Genomic DNA, 25,170 nt, shown 5'->3' on the forward strand with positions numbered 1-25,170 from the left:
TATCACTTGGTGAAATAAAAATGTGACTTTTTACATTATTATATAATTTCTAGAGTAATGGTAGTACTAAAAATTACATTTTTATCTAAAAAAAATTTAAAATCAATTAAAACTACCACATCAACATTGTAAAATAAAAATATAGTATATAACATCACTCAAATCCCAGAAATGCTTTCTATAACATTCTTTTTTTTTTTTTTTTTTTTACCAGTCCCGTTAATGTAATTTTCTCATTGTGTTTTCATAAACTCGGACTACCAATAGTTCTACTCACAAAGCAGTACAACAAATTATACATTCCTTTTCTTACATCGTCAACCTTCAGCTGCTTTTAGTACAGTTCAAGCAGAGTTACCTAAACACCATACGGCGATTTTCAACTTTTTAACAAGAGCTTTATAAGCCGACTATCAAAACAAAAGTCCAACAAATATTTCGTGATCATCTCTCCACTACAATATATTCAACTCCTTAGTAAAGCTAGTGTTATGAGTCATCGAAATGATGATCTGTCTCATCAAAGATCTCCTCCTACACAACGCCAAATTGATGTGAGAGGGCCATCTATGAGAAAATAACAATATCTTTGGAAATTAATTAAGCAGAAAATAATCACTTGTACCTGTAAAAGCTCTTCAATGACATCTTCCATTGTTATTATGCCAACAGCTTCTTCTTCTTCTGGGAGCTTTGGGAGCGGATTGCCATCAATCTGCAGGATGTCGGAGTACATGTCCTTTGACCACTTCTTGCTCCTAGAACCACCCTTATATGAATTATTCGCACCGTTGGGAAAGCTCTTCCACTTCTGGAGTACTCTCTTGCTCTTTAAAGTCTTATCTAGGGAAGGCTGCTTTTCACCATCAATATTTATTTTCACGTCCTTCACTTGATCTGTTTGATCTGTTTGATCTGTTTGTAGAGAGAGAGGTCATATATATAGCTAATTGACAGACAAGTTTTAGCCCAAGGAAAACTTTCCAAGGCAACTCAGATATGAAATTGGTTCCTACTTTCAGGAGGGCTGCCAGGGTGCCCCTCCGCTGCCTTGTTGCACCGTCTTACAACAACAGCCATGTGGCTGTGACCTTTTTGAAACTCATTCAATATGTCATATAAGGGCAAAGTTTCTGACACCCTATACCACAGAAATATGCCAAAAATCAGTTTCTCAGTTATATGACGCACATCAAATGCTTCTAGAAGAATTTAAATGGGCACTTTCATCAGACCCACATCAGATGTGACCTTCCTTTCAACCAATACGAAGTACCTTGGAATCCTGCGTATAGTGACGCTCTTTACCGGCACTTCATCCTGTGGGTGAATTGCTAACAAGTTCTTGACCTAAAATATCATAATATAAATGTTAACAAAAGCCTGTAGCACTTTAAAGTAGCATGAAACATAACATACATCAAGACATGAAAGTTTAAAAAATAGACAGATCAATAGATAAATTGTTAAACAAGATACATATAAGCATTTTGATTTTGCTATACTAACTACTCAAAATGGATTCTAGATCTGCACAATCTTGATCAATATTTATTAATATTTATATGAGTAGGAAAGAACAGATAACCAACCTTGATGAAGAGGCAACCTCTTAACATTTCCTTTTGGGCAAGTCCCTCTTTACAAATCCACTTATTCTAAACCATTCATTTAACCCCTTTATTTTGGTACCAATTGAACCTAAGTCCTGTCCACCTCACCCCATTCTTTTACCACTACTATTCAAACATCCTAGCAAAACTTCCCCAGCCATGTAAATTTTGTGTTTTTGGGCCTGGGGAGGGGGGAGAGGAAAAATCAGAAAAATCACTACCCTTGCCGTGCACATACCACTCTGTGGTACTTAAGCATTTATCATCAACAGTGATCCCTGACATTTGTGTACATAATCATTCCACATAATACATAATCATTAAATAGAAATTGAAAATGAAAACAGAAAACTCTTCAATACTTAAGCATAAGAACATTGGTAAACAGTATACCAAGATAAGTCCAATTATGTTTGTACATTCCTCATAATAAACTGGCACTCTGCTGTGCCCTTTTTCCAATATTAGATTCATCAAGTCCCTGCATGATAAGAAGTATTTCCAATAATTAAACGAATGCAACAACTGGTGCAAGAGGAATTTTCTGGTTTATACTTTCCAAAAATTTCACACCTGTCAAGCTTGCCATTGATATCAATTGCAAAAGTATCAGCTATAGGAGTCATGGCATCACCAGCTGTTTTTTCAGAGAGCTCAAGCGCTCCAGCAATAATTGTTGTCTCATCATGCGTCAGTTCTCCACCTTTTCCAGCCTAATACCAGCCAACCAAAGGATTATAAAGTGAATAGTATTATTGGAATGGTGCAGGAAGGTTTAGGTGAAGGATGCATCACAATAATTGTGCAAGATAAGTTTGAGGGACATTTAACAGAAGAGAAAGCTGACAAGTGCAGCGTATGGATGGCAAGACAAGTAAGACTAGCATATTAAACAATTGGAGTAAATTATTTTGGAAAATGAAAATATGGATTCGGTTGTGAGAAAAAAATATGCAATTAATTTGGAAAAGGTATAGTTAAACACACCTCATTGCCATGAAAATTTACAAGCGTTTTCAACTCAGCTCTGCGAAAAAGAGCTACATGCCCATGTCCCAGCAGAAAGTCTAATAGCTGGAAATGCACATAAAACATAAATAGTCAAGAAAATCAAACAATAATTCACTAATCGCTAACATAAACAGATTAAAGTGGTTGGCATATATCACCTTGCTGATTGGAAATGCAACAGGAAAGCAGATCCAAACAAGAACGCGGACAAATGGTGCCACCGTCGAGCCGATTGCTAAACCATATCGAGAACAAACAGATTGGGGTATGATCTGCTTGCACAAGTAAAAAGAAATTACTGAACTCAGACACATCGTGTTGGCTTTACTACCAGCATGAAACATACATGTCATAGGGACAAGGTAAAATAACCAGCCTAAACATAAAATTCAATTCTTTTGAGTAGCTCTTCTTATGGCAAATTATATGGATGAAAATTTTCACATATCCCACATATGTTGCAATGATTGTGGGAGGAAGCTGGGAACAATTTTTCCATATATGCAAGCAACAAGTAACCAAGCAAGTCAGACAGACTAACTAAAACTGCCTGTCCTGGATTAGCTTTCTTAAAAACTCAAAAATAATGTCAGATAAATACCTCACCTCACCGAACAGAAGAATCAATGTCACTGAAATCAGAATAGCACCCCATGCTGTAACCAGACTATCAAGAAAAATGGGAAGCGCCTGGCAAAAGGAAGAATGATTTCAAACACTAATCTTTCTTGATACAGTATGCATGTAAGTAAATTCCTTGTTCAGTAAAATCTCAAAAATATGTACCTCCATGGAAGCAGCATTGCAAATTAGGAGTGTGCAAAGTAATAAATGCTGATTTTTTACCACTGGCAATATCTTCGCTATAATTACAAGGTACAAAAAGTTAGCATAAGTAGTCTACAACCACCAAAGAACTATCACTTAAACAACATCATTCAGATACATTTTTCATTTGACTAGTTAAAAAGCACCATTTGACTGGTAAGTATATGTCTTTCTACTTGTTTGTTCGATCCAGCAAACACAGGACATACACTAACAATGAAAGACCAATTTTCTTCTTCCAAGATGAACTATTCGGTTTTGCCAAGTCAGTCTTTTTCTCTTTCCCTTCAACTGTGTCATGTTCGTGTAGAGATGATTCATGCAAAACACTTTTTTGTCTCAGATATACACTTAGTAAAAATGAAAGTTTATTAGGAAAGAGTCTCATGTGTACACATTAAGCACATCTCTCACAATGTTGATGAATTAAGAGTCGAACAGCAAGAACACTATATGTTAAATTCAGCATTTTCATTTTGCATTAATGTTGTCCTCAATTATATAAATATGGTAAATCTTTCAGACAAGGGAGAATAGTCAAAGACATATTTCCAGTACCTAAATATCAACCATTCAATCATTGCTCCAGAATCCTGTTCAAATTAGACTTTCTTTGATATAGTTTCCTAAGTGCAACATTCCATGTATTAACCTATACTGAAACAATCAGAAACTCTAAGACATCTCATGCATGATTTTTCCCAGCTCATTTAAAATTCCTAAAATCTGAAGGGACTTAGCTTATGCCTAATGTAATGGAGTCAAAGCATGGATTGATTTGCAAAAGCAGATGTTCATTTCAGTGACAGCAAGCTAACCACACACAAGCAAGAGCTTTTTCTAATGACTTTCAAAACCTTCTAATTACACAATTCACAAACTCATGAATAGAGTCCTCTCCAATTGCTATAAGTTTGATTGCTGACTGCTATTATCACTGTAACAAAACCACTCAAAGGAGAGAAAAATATAAAAGCATGAAAATGTGTTCAGATTCTGGAAATAATTTAAAACTCCAATAACAATTTAAAGATTCAATGTTTATCTCAGACGCCAAATAATGCTACAGTGAGACAGAATAATATGTGATGCTTATGTCCCAAATTCAGTACCGATAATCAATTATAATATTCTTCAATACATTATTCAAAAATATTTTAAAAAAGAAAACAGAAAAAGAATTCGTAATTCCATAGCTGCTGAATCAACAAAGTTAGGAACTACATAGCAGAAATGTCTAGGGTAAGATTTCACAAAGAAAGTGCAGTCAGTTATATCCGAACAGCAATTTCGGCCATGGAATGTCCAAACGCCCTCACAGCCCCCCAAGAGAGAGAGAGAGAGAGAAGAAGAAAATATTCAGTTTCTAATCCTTCTCAGTTGTCACCAAACATTAACCTTTTCTGTTTGGTTGCCAAGAAAACGATCAGAAAAGTAAACTAAAAAGCGCAGACCATTACATAAAACTCAACTGAATTACAAAAAAAAAAAAAAAAAAAGAGTACCGGCGTGTTTGCGATCCTTAGGGGTTCCAGACTTGGCGAGGACCTCGAGATCGACGAGGCTCATGGACATGAGCCCTAAGGTGAGCCCTGACATCAACCCGGCGAACACCACCAAAAACACGATGATCAATATGTGTAAGAAAAAATTCGTTCCGCAACAACTGTACTCCACCGCCATTCGAATCCCTCCTCTCTCTCTCTCTCTCGCTTCGGCTCAGCTCCACCACCAAACACAATCCCTAAAGTCAGAAACAATCAGACCACAGCAACCTCCTCCATTGCCGAGCCTTCTCGATTTCAAATGGAGATTCCAGAAAGAGAGAGGAATTTATAAGAGGCGGCTTCTACGTATGTTATGCGCTTATGCATATAATATCGGGATAACTTCCCAAAAAGAACAATCACGCCTTTGGACGGAACAATACAAAATTGTCATTTTTCTCCAAAGGAGGTATAATTACACTTGTAGAGAGTGTTAACGCCGGCGAGACAAAGGGACGGGAAATTTGACGGCGCTTAATTTAAGGGAGGGGCGTGGCCAGGCCAACGGTGTTAGCGGAATATGCGGGATGATCTCTGTAAAGTAGCGTCGAGATCAATAATCTTCGATTCTTCACCGACAGAGAAAGGGGTGACGTTTTGGCGTTATCGTTATCAGTTTGTTAGGAGCTGTCAGTGGATGGTAGGGTCCACTAAAGCAGTGACGTAGTGAATAATTAATTAATAATTGTGAGGACAGTTAGGCAAGAGGCGGTGGTAAATCAAGTGAATCATTGGGTCTTTAATCTTTTGACGGATGACGATATCCTATAATTTTTATAAATTTGTAGAGTATAAAAATTATTTGAATTTAAGGCGTGTTATGTATCACTCTTCATGAAAAATTCAGAAAGCATTTTTCGGTGTTTGGTAGGGGCGAAAATAAAAGTCAACCGAAAAATAATTTCTGTTTGACCGAAAACTCTTAGTAAATTTAAAAGCGTAAATCATTTTTCGAAGACGCCAGATGTATTCGACTCCTATTAAACGACACAGTCGATCTTCACTTCAAGCAGTCGACCATCACCGAAATCTTGCCGGTACCGAAATCCGACAGCGTCTGATCTATGTCGCCGAATTCCAGCCTTTAATCTTGAATGGCGGAATCCAGTAAAAGTTGCCAGAATCCTGTCGGTCAGTGATGGAATCTCGTCTTCGGTAATTTTTATATTATTTTACATTAATATTTATATGTTTTGAATAAAAATTGATTTTTATAGGTTAATATGATTGAATAAAAACATTGAAAATTTTTTGTGATTTTTCGTACACGCCAAACACCGGAAAATACTTTCAGCGAAAAATATTTTCCAGAAAATGACTTTCCTGAAATTATTTTACGACGGAAACCATTTTACGTCGAAACAAACGGAGCATTAGTAAAAATGAAGAGGCTCTTCAAAGGTAAAGAAAAAATATTTTGAAATGATTTTTTTTTTTTTGGTTGTCTCAGTAACATGTCATATTTTTAATTCATAGCATTTTTTATGCAATTCGATAAAAAAATATATGAATTCATATAACTTGATAATCAAAAATTTATTTGAAATTGTAAAGGATCCTAATCCATCTTTGACAGGGTTTTAAATTTTACGGTAAATATATTATAAATTTTCAAGTTAGGAAGTGATTTGAAATTACTCTCACTTTTTAAAAACCAACTTTTACTCCTTAATTTTGTCGCGGATTTGAAATGAGTTCCTCCGTGAATTTGTTGTCCAAATTTGTTACTTCCGTTAATGTTACATCATTCTTTTTGCCATATCATTTTAAAATAATATATTTTAAGTATTTTATAAATGAAAATTTATAAAACAAATTTTAAAAATAAAATCTAAAAAATTAACCAACAGCCATCTACCCAAAGGGCATCTCCACCACTTGTCACCCCAGCGGTGATAGGGTCCCCTTTGTGGGAAACACCCATGCCAACGAGCCCTCCATTCCAGAGCAAATATTTAGCATAACGGAGGATACGCAAATATTTACTCAACTTTCACTTCTTACATGAATTGTTCAAATAGACGGCTATTATTGGGCTGATTCAGATTACCACGATGAAATAAAAATGTGATTTTTATTAAGACTGTTAATTTTTTACATGATTTTTGAATTTTACACGAAATGAAAGGGTTAAGATTGAAAAATCTGATATATTTAATTAAATGGATCGGGTTAAGATTGACATAAATAGTCTTATACTCATACTTTGACACGACCTGAATCTGACACGAAACAGATAGCTAGAAATTTTTGTTTAATTAAATGAGCTAGATTATAGTTAACGTATGTAGTCTTATATCTATATTTCAATACGACTTAAACCCAACATGTGACCACGAATGTCACTCATAGTTTCTATCATTGCTTATATTTATATGTGACATGCTAGGAACTACACTTTTATTTTAATACTATATCATCTACTGATGTAATAATGTCAATCAGTATTTAGATTAGTTCGATTGGTACTATCACAACAATAAGATGAAATAGTCAATTATAATGGTTAAACACATTTTTGCCCCATGTGATTTAACTTTTTTATTTTTTGCCCCATATACTGGCATGTAGTTTATTTTGTATCGTAAATAGTACTTTGGCTTTGAGAAAAGACGGAGATAGTATCCCCATGGGCCATAGGGGTGGTTTGGCCATCCCCAAAGGCCAAACCCCCTTAACTCTTTTTATTTTTTTTTTTCTCTCTCTTTAGCCCTTGAGGATGATTCGGCCACCCCCATATTGGCCAACGGGGTGGCTCTCTCTCCTCTTGTTTGTTTTTTTTTTCTCAATTTTTTTTAAAGTTTTTTAATGTTTTTTTCAATAAATATGACACGTGTCAACACCTGTGAGTAGACACGTGGACAATCGTTTATTTTTTTATGAAAATTCGGACGGATATATCATCTTTGTCTTTTCTCAAAGCCAATATATCATCTGCAATACAAAATGAATCACATTAAAAAAAAAAAAAAAAAAAAAAAAAAAAAAAAAAAAGGAAGAAGAAGAAGAAGGGCAATTCCCTATTTAACCCAAATTATAAAATGCTATCAAGTTTCGTGTTAAATTAATTGACTGAGAATGGAAAAAAAAAAAAAAAAAAAAAAAAAAAAAAAAAAAATAGACTGAGAATAATTGATAAAAAGTAGCCGGCGTGAGCTTTTGTCGGGAGGGATGATCTTTTTGATGTTTATGTAAAGAATGATTTTATATACACTTCTTCTCGTGGCTTCGTCGGCATGATATCTTCTTAGTATCCCAGTCTAAAGGTTTATGGATAATATCAAGCCTCATTAATTTCCTTTTTCCTTTTTATTTTTTTAATAATATCCAGCATCTGATGGACTTAAATAATGCAGACATCTATGAACACCTGGATTTTCATTTATATTATATAAAACTCTACCTCGTACAAAAAGGTCGCCCTTCTTATTTTATTATTTTTCTTTGATTTTCCTATTTTTTCTTTAAACTCACTACAAGTATGATTGTGAATCTCTCTCTCTCTCTCTCTCTCTCTCTCTCTTTTTTTTTTTTTTTTTTTTTTTTTTTCCTATTCATTGTCTCTAAATTGTTGGGTAAGTGCTTTACTAGATGGAACAAGATGCATGACATTTAAAATGTATTAAGATTGGAATTTCGAAGTTTAGCATAGTAAATCAATGATCAACCTTATTTATTTCATGAGTTACAAGATGAAGACAAATTCAAATGAAGTTATTTTCTGATAAGTTGAGTTTGCTTTTCCTTGTTTGAAAAAAAATAAAAAAAAAAAAAGTAATTTTGTCATCAATTCTTTTAAGAAGAACTACACATGAATCGAACATTCTGATCAAGCTAGAAATTGATCTCAAGTGAGAATTCCAACAAGCATCTCCAGTTCGTTAAAAGTGTCAATTTGTTTAAGTCATCTTCCATTCTCAAGCTCATCAATTTCAACCATATGAGCAATTTTATTAGCTTGAGCAACCTTTAATTCTTCATTATGCTTGCATGACATACCAACAATATTGACAATATAAGTTAATTTAATAAAAAAAAGTTATGAATTGGGATAACTTATTTTGATGCCGTCACTTATGCCAATTGAAAACGATGTACAAAACAATGGATGTAGTGAAAAATATAGACAATCATTTGAAAACAAAGCTTACAACCCATTTTATCTATCTCGCATGTTACTTGCACCGTCGTATCTTTGCCCTAAAATGTTTTGAATATCTAAATTACGACGAGACAATACGAAATATATCCTACTTTTTTAGGGTTAATACCGTAGTATCAATGACATAAAATATGACAACAAAAGTGTTATATTACAAAGCCATCTTTGTTAACAAATCTTAAAATTATAATCATCTACTATTTCATTGACTCATCACAAGCTTCATCAACAATTATGAAAAACTCTGCATCATCATTTTTTTTTTCATGAATTGACTTATCAGTTTGGTCGAAAAAACATGTAAAAAATCATTTTTGTTTTTCAGTCTTTGGTGATATGTAAGAGGCATTTTTTGGATGTTAACGTTAAAGGTTGGCGACAATGCATCACTAGCATTGGCTTTTGCACCTTGTGAATTTTTTCTTTTGCAAAAAAAAGAAAACAACTGTTGCCTTTAGCTTTCTCATAATCTACAAATCAAATAAATTATAAAATAAAATCTTATGTCAAATTATTGAGTTAAAGTTAAACTAGTATAACTTGAACTAGTCTAATATCAAATAAAAAAAATAAAAATAACTACTTAGTACTTACTAAAATTTTTGGTAACATTATAACAATAAGGGTAAATGTTTAATAAATATTTGAGTCGGAGCGTCATTTGAATTCCATCTATCACTTTATGAAAATCAGTATTCGGTACTTAACTTTTTCGCGAATTTGAAACAGGTCATTCAGTGATTTTTCCGTCCATTTTTTCAACTTCTGCTAGTGCCACGTCAGCATTTTTTTTCATATCATCTAAAAATATTATTTTTTATTTAATTATAAATTTAAAAACTATTTTTTTTAAAATAATAATAATAATAATAGGGGGTTTGAGGGGGTGGCCGCGTGGCTCCCCTAGTCCTTGGGGGCGGCTTCGGGCCACCCGAGGCCCTGGGGGTGGCTCAAACCCCTTATTTTCTTTTCTTTTTTTTTTAAAAAAAAAAATTAAGTTTTTAAATTTATAATTAAATAAAAAAAATAATATTTTAAGAAGATGTGTCGAAAATGATGACGTGGTACTAACAGAGGTTGCGAAAATGGACAGAAAAATCACAGAATGACTTGTTTCAAAATCACGAAAAAAGTTAAGCACCGAATATCGATTTTCAAAAAGTGAGGGGTTGAATTCAAATAGCGCTCCGACTCAGGAGTTTTTTAGACATTTACCCTGACAATAATAAGCAAAAACATCACAAATATATGCCCCAAATACAACATAAAGTTTTGATACTTAGGGTGTGTTTGGACTTGCGATTTCGTAGATAAAAAGTGCAATTTTAAATCAAATCGCAGAAAATGAATCGTTTGAAAACTGCATTTTTAAAAAATTATGATTTGAAAACGCAGAAAAAGTGCTTATTCAAATCGCAGGCAATCATATGTTTTTTTTTGAAAACACAGTATTTTAAAAGGCTAAATTGCAATTTTAAATGTCAAGCTGCGATTCTGTTAAACGCTTAACTGCGTTTTTAAAAATCTCTTTTTTAAATCGCACTTTTCGAAATCACAAACTCGTTTGACCCTTAATACTTACTACTGAGTTTTTTTTTTGTAATCACTACTCATAACATTTTCAGTAATCATAAATTACTACTCCTAAAGTTTCCAAAAAAAAAAAAAAAATCATCCAAAAATAGAAGAGTAGGCGACAAGGGCCTACCTTTTTTGATGAAAATGTTTTAACTTTTGAGATGAAATTATCTGGTGGCATATTACCCTTTTTGCCTTCTTCTTCACGGTGATCTTACATTGTTATCTTATGGGGAACATTGAGAACCTACCACGCAGAGAGGCAAGCTAAGGAAAAAAATAAAAAAATAAAAAATAAATCGGAGAACTTCACTTATAATTTTTGATCTCTCATCACTTTTATAATTATGATATCTATCTTTAAAAAATATCAATTTAGGGTATCTATCTTTCAATTTTTTTAAATCTCTAACTTTTTTCTAGAATTTTCCGTTAAATTCTATTAAAATTTTCAAAATACTTTCATTTTTTTTTTTAAAAAAAAGAACAAAATTAGAATTTTTTTTTTCAAAGATTTAGGGCATAGGTATTTTTGCAAATACTGGTAAATTCCGACCAGCACTTAAATCCTCACAATTTTTTTTTTCCCCTAAAAAATATGAGTATTTTAAAAATTTTGACAAAATTTAACGAGCGTTGAAATTGAAACCTATTATTATTATTATTTTTGTATATCTTTTGGCTGGTGGGTATTACATAATGGCAAAGTAAAACAGCTCTAGCTTCACCCACAATTGGATTCCCAAGAGGGAGCTTTTATTTTTCAAGTATAGAGTTTTCCACATTGAGTCTCAACAAATAGCAACCCCTGATTAAAAAAAAAAAAAAAAAATGTGTATCAAAGTTCATCTTTAAGAAATTTCCAGAGGGAGACACCCAACTTTCATTCTTTACACTCTTGTTTAAGGTTGAGTTTTACATAACTGGACGTTCTCCGTGAAACTTTCATTGCTTATTTCAGGGCTGGCTTTATATAGAAAGAAATTTGGCGGTCGTCTAAAACTTCCAATTAATTAATATTAATAAAAAAATTTTATATAAAAAAATATTTGAAGGCTTAATTATAATTAATATTATTTAATTAAAGCCCTAATTATAGTCATAAGTAATTAAAAAAACATTAATATCATTTAATTCTCTAACATTTTTTTTTTTTGTGAGTACATTGTTAAAAAACCAAAGAAAAAACAAAACTTAAGGAATAAAGAAAGTGGAGGGAGAGTCTTTTCCAAAACATGGTGGAAAAGATGTGGAGAGAGAGGAAGTGATGAGAATGCAGCCAGAATGAATTCTGGTTGCGGCTCAATTTGCTACATGATAGGCACAGAAGTTTGCACTTTGGTTTACATGACTAGCTTTCCAACTAGCTGTTTGAGGGATGGTGGAGTGAATGATGGAGATGGTTGAAGCAATTCGCCAATCAATAGTAATTGCTGATTGTTGAAGCGCCATTGTGACATTGAGAGAATCACCCTCTAAGATAAAAGAGAATAACCTTAACGAAACTGTCAAACGAGCAGCCAGAAGAAGCAGTAGCTTCACCATAAAGAGCAGAACAAGGTGAGCTAATAATGGAGGTGCACTTGATTATAGAACCAGTAGAGTATTTGTAGACTGCAGCTGGAGCAGAAAAAGTAGATCTAATAATAGTATCATAGTTTATCTTGAAAAAGGGGGGAGAGGGGCTCTTTCAGACTTCATGAGTTTTATCATAATAATATTATTATTATTATTATTATTATTATTATTATGAGTTTTAACAATTCTCTAACATTTTATTATTGAGTTTGTATACTAACAACTCTCAAAGCTTTTTTTAACCACGTAGCCTAACGAGCAATGACTGAATAACCGTAATGGTTGAAGGACTACTACGGTCAATTGACGGTAAAAAGGGGCCGTTTGATAAATATTAGAGAAATGATCCCTACACTCATTTCTCACAACAGTCCCACAACAAGCTAATCTGGCTGGTAATATTTTATTATTTTTTTGTTTTGTTTTGTTTTCTTTTTGTAAAAACATAATAAAATATTATCAGCCACGTCAGCTTGTTGTGAGGCTGTTGTGAGAAATGAGTGTAGGGATCATTTCTCTAAATATTATGGGAAAGTATTTTTTTTTAATAGTAATAAAATGTGATTAATGTTAATAATAAAAAATTTGAAAATTTTTTTCATGAAAAAATAATTAAAAAAAAGTTATAATAAACTTTTTTATTTAAATAATAAAAAAATTTATTGATGCGATAGAAAAAAGTAACGAAAAAGAGTTTAGGCAAAGGCTTTTTACTGCCGAGTAATGATTCAATGCCACTCAAATATACAATTTTTCACTACCTTGCTTATGTGGTAAGGTGGTCCCCCACTACTTTTTGAGTTTTTTAATATTTTAAAAATAAATTAAGGTGAGGGCCTATCTTGCCACATAGACAAGGTGGTGAAAAGTTGTATATTTAGGTGGTAGTGAATTATTACTCTTTTACTGCCTTTGTTTTCAGAGAGAGTAATGATTCACTACCACCTAAATATACAACTTTTTACCACCTTGTCTATGTGGCAAGGTGGTCCCTCACCTTAATTTATTTTTAAAAAATAAAAAAAACTCAAAAAGTAGTGGGAGACCATCTTGCCACATATGCAAGGTGGTGAAAAGTTGTATATTTGGGTGGCATTGAATCATTATTCTTTCAGAGAAATGATCCCTACACTCATTTCTTACAACAGCCCCACAACAAGCTGACGTGGCTGGTACTATTTTATTATTTTTTTACACAAAAAAATAATAAAATAGTACCAGCCACGTCAGCTTGTTGTGGGGTTGTTGTGAGAAATGAGTGTAAGGATAATTTCTCTTATTTTCAGGAGAAATGATTAAAACACTCACAATATACAACAATGACACAACACCAAGGCATAATGGAGTGGGGTCCACACATGGACCCCACTCAATTGTGCCTTAGTGTTGTGTCATTGTTGTATAGTGTGAGTGTAAGGATTACTCCCACATGGATCCCACTCCATTGTGCCTTGGTGTTGTGTCATTGTTGTATAGTGCGAGGGTAAGGATTACTCCCGTGTTTTCAGATGAAAGTGCATCCACGTGTCCAAAATATACGATTCTCTCGGACCATGACAGCACTGTTAATGATCAGGTACACGTGTCTTCCAGAACAACCTGGTTTTTTTTGATGCAATCCCTCACTCCACGCTTATCTTATAAAAACCTCTTTATCAATTATCAGATTGGGTTTCGGACTCGAATTATTTGTTGTGGGGTCCACATTGGACAGTGGGTCCGGTGTTTCGAGCCTGGGTCCATCCGGGCCCAAAATTTCGACAATCACCTGCATAATCTATTATTAATCTTGAAGTGTTAGTTCTAAATATGAATTATTAATTTATTCATATATTTATATTTTATAGTCTATACCTTTCCCTTTGTTTTATCAACGAGTTCCGGTAACGCCAAGCAAGGTTTATTATAGATTATGTTATGAATCTTTTTCTTTTCTTCAAGTGAATTTTATTTATTTATTTTAAAGTAAGAGAGCGGATGATCAAATAAAGACTCCAAACTAGTCATTACACTACAAGAGTTTAAGACTAAAATAAAAATCGGAAAATTGATATAAACAGATTTGCTCTCTTAATTTTTTGACCAAAAGACTGAGGAAAGGGTCTCATTGAAAGCGGTTTGTGATGATGCGTGCTAATTTTGGACAGTTGAAAAAAAGGTGCACTGCCAATATTTCGTGTGCCTTACCGTGTGGGCCTCACGTGTTGGGGAATAAGTTGGTTGGTCGGAATTAGCATCGTCTCGAATTCTCTGCTCGAACTTAAGAGAATTCGAGTAGGTGATTGTGAGAGAATATTTATGGAGCTCACCTGACCAAATAAAAATTAGACTGTCTGACTACTTATTGAGTTAGAGCATTCCTAGTAGCCTCACCAAATTTTACTCACCAAAATAGCTAAAAATTATTATTTTTATTCTGGTGAGCCACTTTATTAAAATTCTCCTAGCAGCCTCACCATTTTAACTAATCAATATTCACTATTTCATTTAAATAATAATTTTTCAGATTTTTTTATTATTTCTCTATTTAATATTTTTACAAAGAATCCTTCGTATCCAGGAAATAAGAACATTATCATATAAGAGATATGGGAGATGAGAGAAGAAAATGAGAGAAAAAAGGAAAAAAGTGTGCTGATCATGTGAGATAGAAAGGTGAAACAAAATTTGGTAAGTGAGTTGGTGAGTGAATATTACTCATCAGAATTGGTGAGTAATTTTACTCATCAAAACTTTTTGGTTAAAATGGTGAGGCTGCTGTGAGTGGTTTTTTAGTGTTTTCATCAAATTGACTCACCAAAATAACTAAAAAGCTATTTTGATGAGACTACTAGGAATGCAGGTAGGTCCTACAAGTGCTTTATCACAATTACGTGTTCGAATTCTTTTAAATTTGTAAAGAAAATTTGAAAAATTCCAAATCTGATTGACAATAGATCGTGGTGAATCTGGAGGGAAGAAAAACCAATACATCTAACCTTTATCTCTTCAAAATAAAGAAGAAAAGGATGTACTTAAAAAAAAGAGAAGGAGGAGAAAAGAGAAGGAGCCGGGAGGCTTCTCCCTCCTTCCGAAAGCTTTAGTGATGGGAGATGTTTTAGGAGAGATTTTATTTATTTATTTTTATTTTATATATAATATATATATATATATATATATATATTTAACGAAGGTGGTGGAGGTTTCTTTAAGATGGTGTTTGACTATTTAGAAAACTTGTTTGATTAATTCTGAATCAATCCAAAATCAAAACCAAATTGTTTTGAACTGAATTTAATTGACTTATATTCGATTCTTCACAATTATACATTAATCATGTTTTAGCTTATGACAAATGATACACTTTTTTTTTTTACACACTCATATTTGGTGTATGACTCATATATATATATATGGGATAATACTCACATTTGATGTGTGACCTATGCACGTGGAACCCATCTCATATATATGAGTTCCTTACCAAATGCAAGTGTGTGTACAAATAACACATCTCTGCTACGAGTAATTATAAAAGTCACTCTTGTGTTATTTTTATATCCTTCCAAAAATGATGTTGCTTTTAAAATCACAACTTGATCAAAATTTAATGAGTAATGCTAGAAGTTACTCTTTTGTCACTCTTGTGTCCCTCCAAGAATGATGTGACTTTTAAAATCACCATTGAGCTTGTTATTGATCACTATTGAATTTTGACTAAGTGATGATTTTAAACGCCACATCATTCTTGGAGGGACACGAGAATAATACAATAATGACTTCTAAAATTATTCAAATTTAATAGTGATCAATCACAAGCTCAATAGTGATTTTAAAAGACACATTATTTTTAGAAGGATACAAAAGTGACAAAAGATTGACTTATAGTATTACTCCTCCTTAGCTTATACATAAATCTGAGTAATTTTAAAAGTCACATCATTATTAAATTATGAATAATGATTCTCTACAGTTATTTGCCCGAATTTGAGAGAATTTGGGTAAGTGATTGTGACTACTTATGAGACTCACCTGACCAAATAAGTAGTTAGACAATCCAATTTTTATTTATGCTCCGTTTGTTTCGACGTAAAATGGTTTCCGTCGTAAAATGGTTTCAGGGAAGACATTTTTCAGGAAACCATTTTTCGTCGAAAGCATTTTCCGGTGTTTGGCGCGTACGGAAAATCGCAAATATTTTTTTATATTTTTATTCAATCATATTAACTTATAAAAATCAATTTTTATTCACAACATAAAAATATTAATTTAAAATAATATAAAAATCATCGATGACAAGATTCGGTCACTGACCGACAAGATTCTGACTATTTTTACCTAATTTCGGCTAATATAGCCAGAATTCGAGATAAATGCCAGAATCCGGATAGTTTCGTCGGAATCTGAGATAGCCGGATTTCAGCGAAAGTGGCCGGATTCCGGTCAGATTGGTCGCCGGAATCTGGCTAACCGGATTCCGGCGAAGGTGGCCGGATTCTGTCGCCAGATTCCAGCGACATTAACCGGATGTTGGATTCCGATACCGGCAATATTTGATGGTGGTCGGCTGCTTGAACGTGAAGGTCAACTATGCCGTTTAAAATAGATCGACTGCGTCTGGCGTCTTCGAAAAATGATTTACGCTTTTAAAAAGCGTAAATCATTTTCCGAAATTTACTAAGCATTTTTGGTCGAACATAAATCATTTTTCGGTTGACTATTATTTTCGCCCCTACTAAACACCGAAAAATGTTGAAATTATTTTCCAGAAATTATTTTACGCCGAAACAAACGGAGTATTAGTCAAATAAATTTTATAAGTGATCTTTCATAATTATTTGACTGAATTCTCTCAAATTCATACAAATATCATAAAGATTGAATTTTCTTGCTTTTGGCCTACAATGTGTTAGAGTCGGTATTCGTATCTATAGTATCTTTTCTTGCCGATTGACAACTTCGTGACCCTGACCAAATATGTCATTCATCTTGACCAAAGAGAACCTTTTTTTTTTTTTTTTTTTTTTTTTTTTTTTTTAAAAAAAAAAAAAAATAAAAATTAAATGAGAGAAGGACATGAGAAAAACCTTTAGACTTTCTCTTGACGAAATTGCCCTTGAGCAACTCAATCCATTTACAACAAAGCGACTGTCATGAGGTAGGAAACTTATTAGGCCTGACCTAATTTGATAAGTATTGGTCAATTTGGTTTGAGATTATATTTTCTTTTCCAATCATCCTAACAAAAGTTCTTATAAAATTCTTTGGTATTTAGAGTGTTTTCAATTTATGAGCTCTAATAATTTTGTATTAATGTTAAAAAGCAAGAAAAAAAAAAAAAAAACTGTTTTGGGCTTGAGGCTGGGCTGGAACCTATGTAGTTTTGTATTAAGAATGAGCTTAGGCCATTACTTGAACCCAGATCCTAAGAGAACTTTTGGTACATTAAAATATAACTATCTAATACTTTGTTTGTTTAGGCGTAAAATATTTATTAAAAAATATTTATTGTATTTTTTTTTTTATATTTAATTTAACAAAAAATGATGATCAACGAAAATCATTTTCAGTTTGACCGAAAAAACTTCTTTAATTTTTGAAAAACGATTTACGGTTTTAAAAACCGTAAATCGTTTTATGAATTTAACTCTTAATTCTTGCATGCAAGTTTGTGGGAATTCGCCACCATCGGACATTGGAGTTTGTTGGTATCATGAATTTATTGTCGAAGGTTCTTGAATTTTGGGATTCTGTCACTGAAATCAGGCCAGTGCGCCAGAATTTGTCCTGAGATGCGGGAATCCGGCCACCGTCGTTGGATTCCGGAGACCCAAGTTCCGGCAAATTGCTCGGAATACAGCATTTTCGGTAGGATTCTGGCTACTGGCCGGTGTTGTCAGAATATGCACAGTGAATTCTGGCGAAACTAGCTAGAATCCGACACAGTGGCCAAATTCCGGCTACCACACCATTCACTGGAATCTTGTTGCTGGTCATTTTTCGCCGTTGGTGAATTTTTTGTATGAGTCAAACGCCGAAATTTTTTTTCAGAAAAATCATTTTTTCTATGAAAAAATTTTATGACGTAAAATGTTTTACGACAAAACAAACGAAGCATAAAAATATGAATGAGTATTGCTCGGAATGCAAGAAGCTAGAATGGAAAGATTATCCATATCATTTGTTTGTTCACAACACATGCGTGACCAAATTTCTTCACCGGAATTAAATCAAATTTTCTAAAATACTAAATTTCTAAAAATCAGTTCCCCAAAAAACCAAACACATTTTTCTTAACCAAAGGTTCGGTTTGTTACAATTTTTGTTTATGTATTCCATTTTCTCTTTTCGAAACAAAAATATAACATGACATAAGCTTTTTAATTGGTTCCTTTAAAATGAATGGTCAAGATTTTAGGATTTGCAGGTCGGCAAGATCCAGATTCCTGATCCATCGGAAATAAAGTTATAATAAATGCCAATCTTAGCTCAACCACGATTTTTCAAAAAAGAAAATCCCAAAGCTTACTATATTATTTATTTAATACCTTTTAGGTAAAATAACGCAATTATTTTTTGGCCACAGTTCTCTCTCTCTCTCTCTCTCTCTCTGTTTTAGCGTGTACACATTTAACATCAAGCACAGATCTGGATCGTGCATTAAGAAATCCTTCAGACCCAGCCTCGTGTTCTCGTTGATCCCAGGTAATCCTCCTCTGCAAGTTTTTTCTTTTTAATATTTTCAGGGTGTGTTCTGTGGATCTGCTTGTATGTTTGGCACACTTGTCTTGATGTTGCCTTTTCTGATTAATTCTGGGTAACTTATTTTTTTCATTGAGATTTTTGCAACATGTCAGTTTTTGTTGTTTTAGTCGTTTTTGTTATCTGGGTATTGGAACTTCGGCTCTTGTTGGGATAGGTGTTACCAATGAGAGAAGTGGGTGTGCTGAATAAGTGAAGTTTTTGTGAGAAACGTGAATGGCAAAAAAAATTAAGAATATGATATATCCCAGTGTAAGAAATGGTAGTGAAAGGTGGTTTATGCATTGCGCTTGTGGTGTTTGATTTAGTAAAATGGGTGCTAAGTACCTTTGCTATGGGCTATTCGGTCGCTGCATTGCAAAGATTTGAGTTGGATTTGTTTGAAGATTGTGTTGGATGCCATTATGTTAATGACAGAAGTTGAATGATTACTTCATAACGAGTTGATTTGCTTTAATATTGGGATGGTGTCGATGCTGATATGTAAGAGAGCATTTACGCTGGTATGTGTGCAGCATATGATTAGGTATCACAAGAAACACAGTGATATGCAACAAACAACTTGGAAACGGCTTTCTACATAACAAAAAAGAAAATAGCAGCATTTTGTATACAACACACAGATGCAGGCGCACACACGTACACACGCCCACGCATAATCTGTTGCCTACTTGTGAGGAAGCAGCTGTACCATTTGATTTTTGGCCTCGGTATGTATTGTAGTCTGCAACTTGGGACCATGAAGTTGGAATTGCTAGTAATCGTGGATCAGGCTGCCGGACATGTAGAAGTTTGGCCCCCCTTTTTGGGTCATAGGGAAGGGACTGACCTTTTTAACGCATATTCAGTCATAACGGCATGGCCCTAGACACATGATAACTTCATTTACCTGATTCGTACTTATGCCAAGCAATTCCTTTAGCTGATAAGTATATGCTGTCAACCGTACTGTATGTATCCTTTAGCATTTGAAACATGGTTAGGATTTTCTTTTTCCTGATAAGACAAGCCATGAAGCTATGTTTTGCCTTTATGTATAAAGGATATGTCTGCTATGAAGCTTAGCTTTGATGAAATAGGATAATATTTTGTGTTAGTGAGTAGAAACATTGAATGAAACATTAAAGGAGATGTCCTTTCAAATTTGAAATACCATTATTGAATTTTTTTTTCAATTTATGCTAGGACTTGCAGGTTTGTTACCTGTTATAGAATTATGTCAAGGAGGCCAGTAAATCCTGCTCGACGCATTGGTGATGGTGGAAGCATTCCATTTGTGGGTGTGGTGCAGTCCAAATCACGCTCCTCTCCCCTAATATCTATTGGGCTAGTGATTGTGGTACTTTTCATTGCCATTATGGTCTCCCATTATTATTTTCCTTCTTCAAATCATTATTCTCTAGCAAATATAGAAATGCTATTCATTGCTTAGTGAGAAAATATTAGCTGATACAATTTCTCCTTTTTCTGCCACTGTTGATGACTGCCTATTCTTAATGCAAGCACGTTCAATATTAATTTCTAAATTGGCTGCATTTCTATATGAAGAATATTGATATAATTGTTCTTTGAAAATTTCAGGGCGCAATTCTTCTTATTGGTTATTCCTATAGTGGTTCAGGTTCGTATGTGGTCTGTGCACTAGAATAATTGGAACAAAGGAGGTTCATGAACCCCTCCTTGCTCTCTTTTCTTACCAAACCAACAAATGATTAAGGCAGTTGGAGATCTAACTGCAGACTCTAGCTCAAGCCTTCCTATGAACTTGAACGTCCTCTGATTACCAACAGAACTAGCAGCTCACACTTCCCAGCTGGGAAAAAAAAAATAAAAAAAATTACAAAACAGGAAAAAAAAAGGTTCATGAACATTGATAATCTACTTTGTTTTTTGTATCCTAGGCTCTGTTTTACTTCCTTTGATATGTCTTTTGTTCACTTTGCTGGGGTTTGCATGACAGGTGGACCAACCAGTGATATACAAGCATTGAGTAAAATTGAAGGTAATTATGGCATTATCTTGTTATTATAGGCTTTTTGGCGTTTCAAAGATTTTGCATAGTGAATGAGACGGTCTAGTATATGTCAGTATGTGAAGGTTGTTGTTCATTTATTCAATTTGCTAATTGTTATCTTTGGCATAATTTAGAATTTTTGCATATGTGGTTTATGCACAGGATTATTGACTCCTTAATGACCACCCAAACTTTCTTAAAATGCTTCTGCCGAATTTTGAAAAGTCATTTCATCTATTTTTTTTTTGGTTGTTTCATTTTCGTTGAGCATATGGATGATTATATAGTTTTCAATTCTACAATGAATGGGAGGATAATATTTGCACTTTTGTTTCTATGGTTCCTATTATCAGCCTTTCTGCAGTCTGTATTTTACAGGAATACTGCACATGCCTCCTAGGTTTTGAATCTCTCTTCTCTCTCTCTCTCTCTCTCTCTCTCCCCACCCCACCCCACCAATAATTTTAAAAGTTGACTTGTGAGAGGCTTAATGTTTTTTGTCCTCGGAGGAAGAATAAGAAGTGGGCCATAGAATGTGAATCTAACCTTATCAAGTTAGGACAGAAGTAAGCCATAGGTGGTTTTTAAATCATATATTTAGCACTTTTATGTAGATTGAATCATTGTATGTGCTCTCCTTTGGTTTTAGTGGACACAGTAATGAGTAATTTTAAAATCCATAAATTTTACATGTTAAGTATTAGTAATCTGGTGTCAAGAAGCTGCCATCTTTGTGGTAGTTAGCTCACTTAGGGTGTAGTACTTTTGGTAATGCAAAATTTTGTGTGATGGAGAAACTTTTTTAATCTAATAAATTTCTAGTATGAATATGCAGGTGGTATTTCATGTACATTAGAAGTTCAGAGAGCATTACCTATTCTAAAAAAGTCTTATGGTGATAGCATGCATAAAGTGTTGCATGTGGGCCCTGATACCTGTTCAGTGGTATCTAAGTTGTTAAAAGAAGAGGATGCTGAAGCATGGGGTGTGGAACCATATGAATTAGATGATGGTGATGCCAACTGTAAGAGCCTTGTGCGTAAAGGCATTGTCCGTGTGGCTGATATTAAGTTTCCTCTGCCCTATAGGGCAAAATCATTTTCTCTTGTTATAGTGTCAGATGCAGTGGATTACTTGTCCCCAAAGTACCTGAACAGAACCCTTCCAGAGTTGACAAGGGTATCTGCTGGTGGTGTTGTTATATTTGCTGGTAATTCCTTATAAGGTTTACGTGCTTCATATTGTAACACCTTTTTTTTTTGCCTATTGAAAACTTAAAATGAACTAGAAGTTGATGACATAACAAGGCCTGGTTCAGCTGACTTTTATTTGATTAATAACAATGACAATGTGATGTTTCCCCTGTCAATTCTCTTTTGCCTTCTTACCCTTCCCAGAATGCAATTCATCTCTTACAACAACGATGATCTCATTCATCAAAAAAACAACAATGATATCTCTGTCCCAGCCCCTCCACTTGGGGTTTCTTGTTTACTTCGATAACATCAGTTGGTTACTTCCTTAACATCAGCTGTTTACTCAAAGGGCATAACCATTTGGTTGGGTTAGATTTTGTTTAGTTTATAGTTGAATTGCTCTTGAGCAAGCTTTTTCTTTTTCTTATTCTCTCCCCACCCCAATTTCCCAATTCTCACTCATGTTGCTTTGGAGCTTATGAATTCACTTTCAGCTTTTCAGAATCTGTTTGGAATGCTTCATATCCTTCTGGAGTTTCCCTTGTATTGTTCACTTTCAGCTTATGATTCTAGTTTCCAGGGGCAAATTAAATCAGCATTCTACCTTCTGGAGCTTCCCATGTATTGTTTGTAGCTGCTATCATGAGATATATTTTGATGTCTCCCTTGATCTCTCTCTTATAATCAGTGACCTAGCCAATACCATTTTTTGAGTAGCCAAAGGAATTGACATGGTGTGATAGAGGCTGACAACCAAACATATTCATTTACATAAACCAATTGTGCTGCATTTTTTTTTTAAAATATTATTATTATCATTTTTTTTTTTGAAATTTTTTATTTACCATGAGAATGATTGAAGTTCTGAAATTTTGGTTATTTGTAATTCCTATGTGTAGGTTATCCAGGTCAGCATAGAGCTAAAGTTGCAGAGTTGTCCAAATTTGGCCGTCCAGTAAGTGTTTTAGTACTTATTCTAATTGTTCCTGTCATTTTTGTGCAATTTCTTTTTCTACGCAATACCATTCTTAGGCGGGACCCACAAAGGTAACCTATCTAGGCAATTGCTGATTGGAAGAGGACCCCATGGTGCTTATGAACTCATATCTCCCGCTCTTTGGCTGATGTGGGATTTTTGTGCAATTTTATTTGGTAATATGTGGCTTCGACTTAAAAAAAAAAAATCATGAAATAGAAAAACTGTGCTTCATTAATTGGTGAATTGATGCATTTAAGGTTGATATAACCTATTTGGTTGATAGAGCTGCATTACCCTAGCTAACAAACGCCAGAAAGGAATAAAAAAAATAGTGACTCTGTTTTTCAGATCTCTGAAGTAGTTTTGAAAAACTATCACCATCGTAGTGTTTGGTTTGATGGTGAGATTGAAGCAATCCGAATTATGCAATGCCATTTTCTTTATCTACGATTCATTGCACTAAATGCTACTCTAATGAAAACAAACCAGTAATTGCTAAACATTTTTTAAGACATCATGGCCAAATTGTTTGAATTTGTATTTAGTGGAATAAAAATAATCAGATGTAAATTTATGGATCCTCATAGGAAGAAAGAATCTATATTAAAAATTAGGGAGTCATAAATGCTTTAGTTAACGCATATAAGATCACTAGTTCGAATCTCCCCTTCCCATCTCTTTGGGGCCAATTACTTATAAAAAAATGCATATAAGGTAAAAGCAAACAAATCGAAGTATGAATTCTTGCAATATGCAAAAATGAAACTGATGTGGGACAACCAGCAAGTGAGAAAAAAGTTTGAAGAGAGAGAAGAAGAGAAGAAGAAGCACCGAAGAGAAGAGAAAGATAGGAAAGAGAAGAGAAAGACGACAAATAGTCGTTCACTTTTGTTACTTATCAAAAAAAAAAGTAGTTGTTCACTTTTGTTAATTCATCATAAGCTACTAATACAATAGAAAACTAGGTTAAATAGACTAGGAATTAAACCCTAACCCTAACCCTAATCGTACTTGGGCTAATGGCTTCCTACAATAACATAAAGCCCAAAATAAAAATAATACAACTAGTCTGAAAAATAAACCATAAAACAAATAAAATGCAAGCTAATAAAAAGCCCAATAATAATCCAGCTCTCAATCACCCAACCACAAGGTCATAGGCTGGGCATCACCTGATGTTGACGTCCATACACACATGGCTCGTGTCTGGTGTCCCCATCAGAAACTCAAAGGAATTGGCGGGGTCCCACACAAGCGTGAGAGAGTTAGACACATTGAATGATGCTTGATGAATTGACCATTTGAATGGTGTTTTTCAAAGATGTCTTTAAATCTCTACTCGAATATGTGCATCTTTGTTGTGTGATTGTTGCTACTTTGTAGTTCCTTTTAAGAAAATTTACAGAATTGACTTGTGGAAAATAACACGAAAAATGTTCATTTTGTGAAGGCCAAGCTGCGAAGCTCATCTTGGTGGATAAGATACTTTGTTCAGAATAAGTTAGAGGAGAATGAAGCTGCCTCTAAGAAATTTGAACAGGCTTCAACCAAAAGGTTGTATAAGCCCGCCTGCCAAGTTTTCCACCTCAAATCATAGAGAATCTAAGCATGATATCTTCGCTTTCTGGCTTGTGGGGCGAAACCATTCCCGCAAGCATTTTCAGCATCCAAAGGGGTAAGTTCTTATTCTGTGGAAATTACAGAGCCTAATTTTGTTTTACAACTATGAGACGGTAGATCTTCCAATCAATATATTTACATATTGAGGAGGTTGGGTTGCATGTTATGGCTTCCACCATTATGTATTCATTTAAGGCTTTGGCTCCTTAATACTGGCTTGTTGTGGTTGCAATGATAAATTTGTTAGCTTCTCCAAACTCACTTTTGTTTTAGTAATGAGAAGATAATTATTAGACAAGATTC

At 34.0% G+C, this 25,170-nt stretch overlaps 2 protein-coding genes across 4 annotated transcripts; one reads left to right on the forward strand and one right to left on the reverse strand.

Annotated features, from left to right (window-relative positions):
- Nucleotides 1–219: 219 nt before the first annotated feature.
- On the reverse strand, nucleotides 220–5,518 carry LOC133881808 (DUF21 domain-containing protein At2g14520-like). 2 transcript variants are annotated; one of them, XM_062320846.1, is made up of 11 exons: nucleotides 4,958–5,518; nucleotides 3,411–3,487; nucleotides 3,231–3,314; nucleotides 2,783–2,896; nucleotides 2,601–2,687; nucleotides 2,187–2,326; nucleotides 2,007–2,094; nucleotides 1,277–1,350; nucleotides 1,017–1,141; nucleotides 626–906; nucleotides 220–534 (listed from the first exon to the last, which is right to left on the reverse strand). In XM_062320846.1, the coding sequence occupies exons 1-11, from the start codon at nucleotides 5,133–5,135 to the stop codon at nucleotides 490–492; spliced, it is 1,293 nt and encodes a 430-aa protein (XP_062176830.1). In that variant the 5' UTR covers nucleotides 5,136–5,518; the 3' UTR covers nucleotides 220–489. The 2 variants fall into 2 exon arrangements, with proteins under 2 accessions (XP_062176830.1, XP_062176829.1); XM_062320845.1 differs by having other exon boundaries at nucleotides 626–915; nucleotides 4,958–5,515.
- Nucleotides 5,519–18,841: 13,323 nt separating this feature from the next.
- Nucleotides 18,842–25,165, forward strand: LOC133882413 (probable pectin methylesterase CGR2). 2 transcript variants are annotated; one of them, XM_062321578.1, is made up of 7 exons: nucleotides 18,842–19,001; nucleotides 20,244–20,397; nucleotides 20,640–20,679; nucleotides 21,019–21,060; nucleotides 21,908–22,282; nucleotides 23,168–23,223; nucleotides 24,698–25,165. In XM_062321578.1, the coding sequence occupies exons 2-7, from the start codon at nucleotides 20,275–20,277 to the stop codon at nucleotides 24,842–24,844; spliced, it is 783 nt and encodes a 260-aa protein (XP_062177562.1). In that variant the 5' UTR covers nucleotides 18,842–19,001; nucleotides 20,244–20,274; the 3' UTR covers nucleotides 24,845–25,165. The 2 variants fall into 2 exon arrangements, with proteins under 2 accessions (XP_062177562.1, XP_062177563.1); XM_062321579.1 differs by having other exon boundaries at nucleotides 18,852–19,001; nucleotides 20,253–20,397.
- Nucleotides 25,166–25,170: the final 5 nt, after the last annotated feature.

Source organism: Alnus glutinosa, chromosome 11, assembly GCF_958979055.1.
Source record: "Alnus glutinosa chromosome 11, dhAlnGlut1.1, whole genome shotgun sequence".
Taxonomy (NCBI): domain Eukaryota; kingdom Viridiplantae; phylum Streptophyta; class Magnoliopsida; order Fagales; family Betulaceae; genus Alnus; species Alnus glutinosa.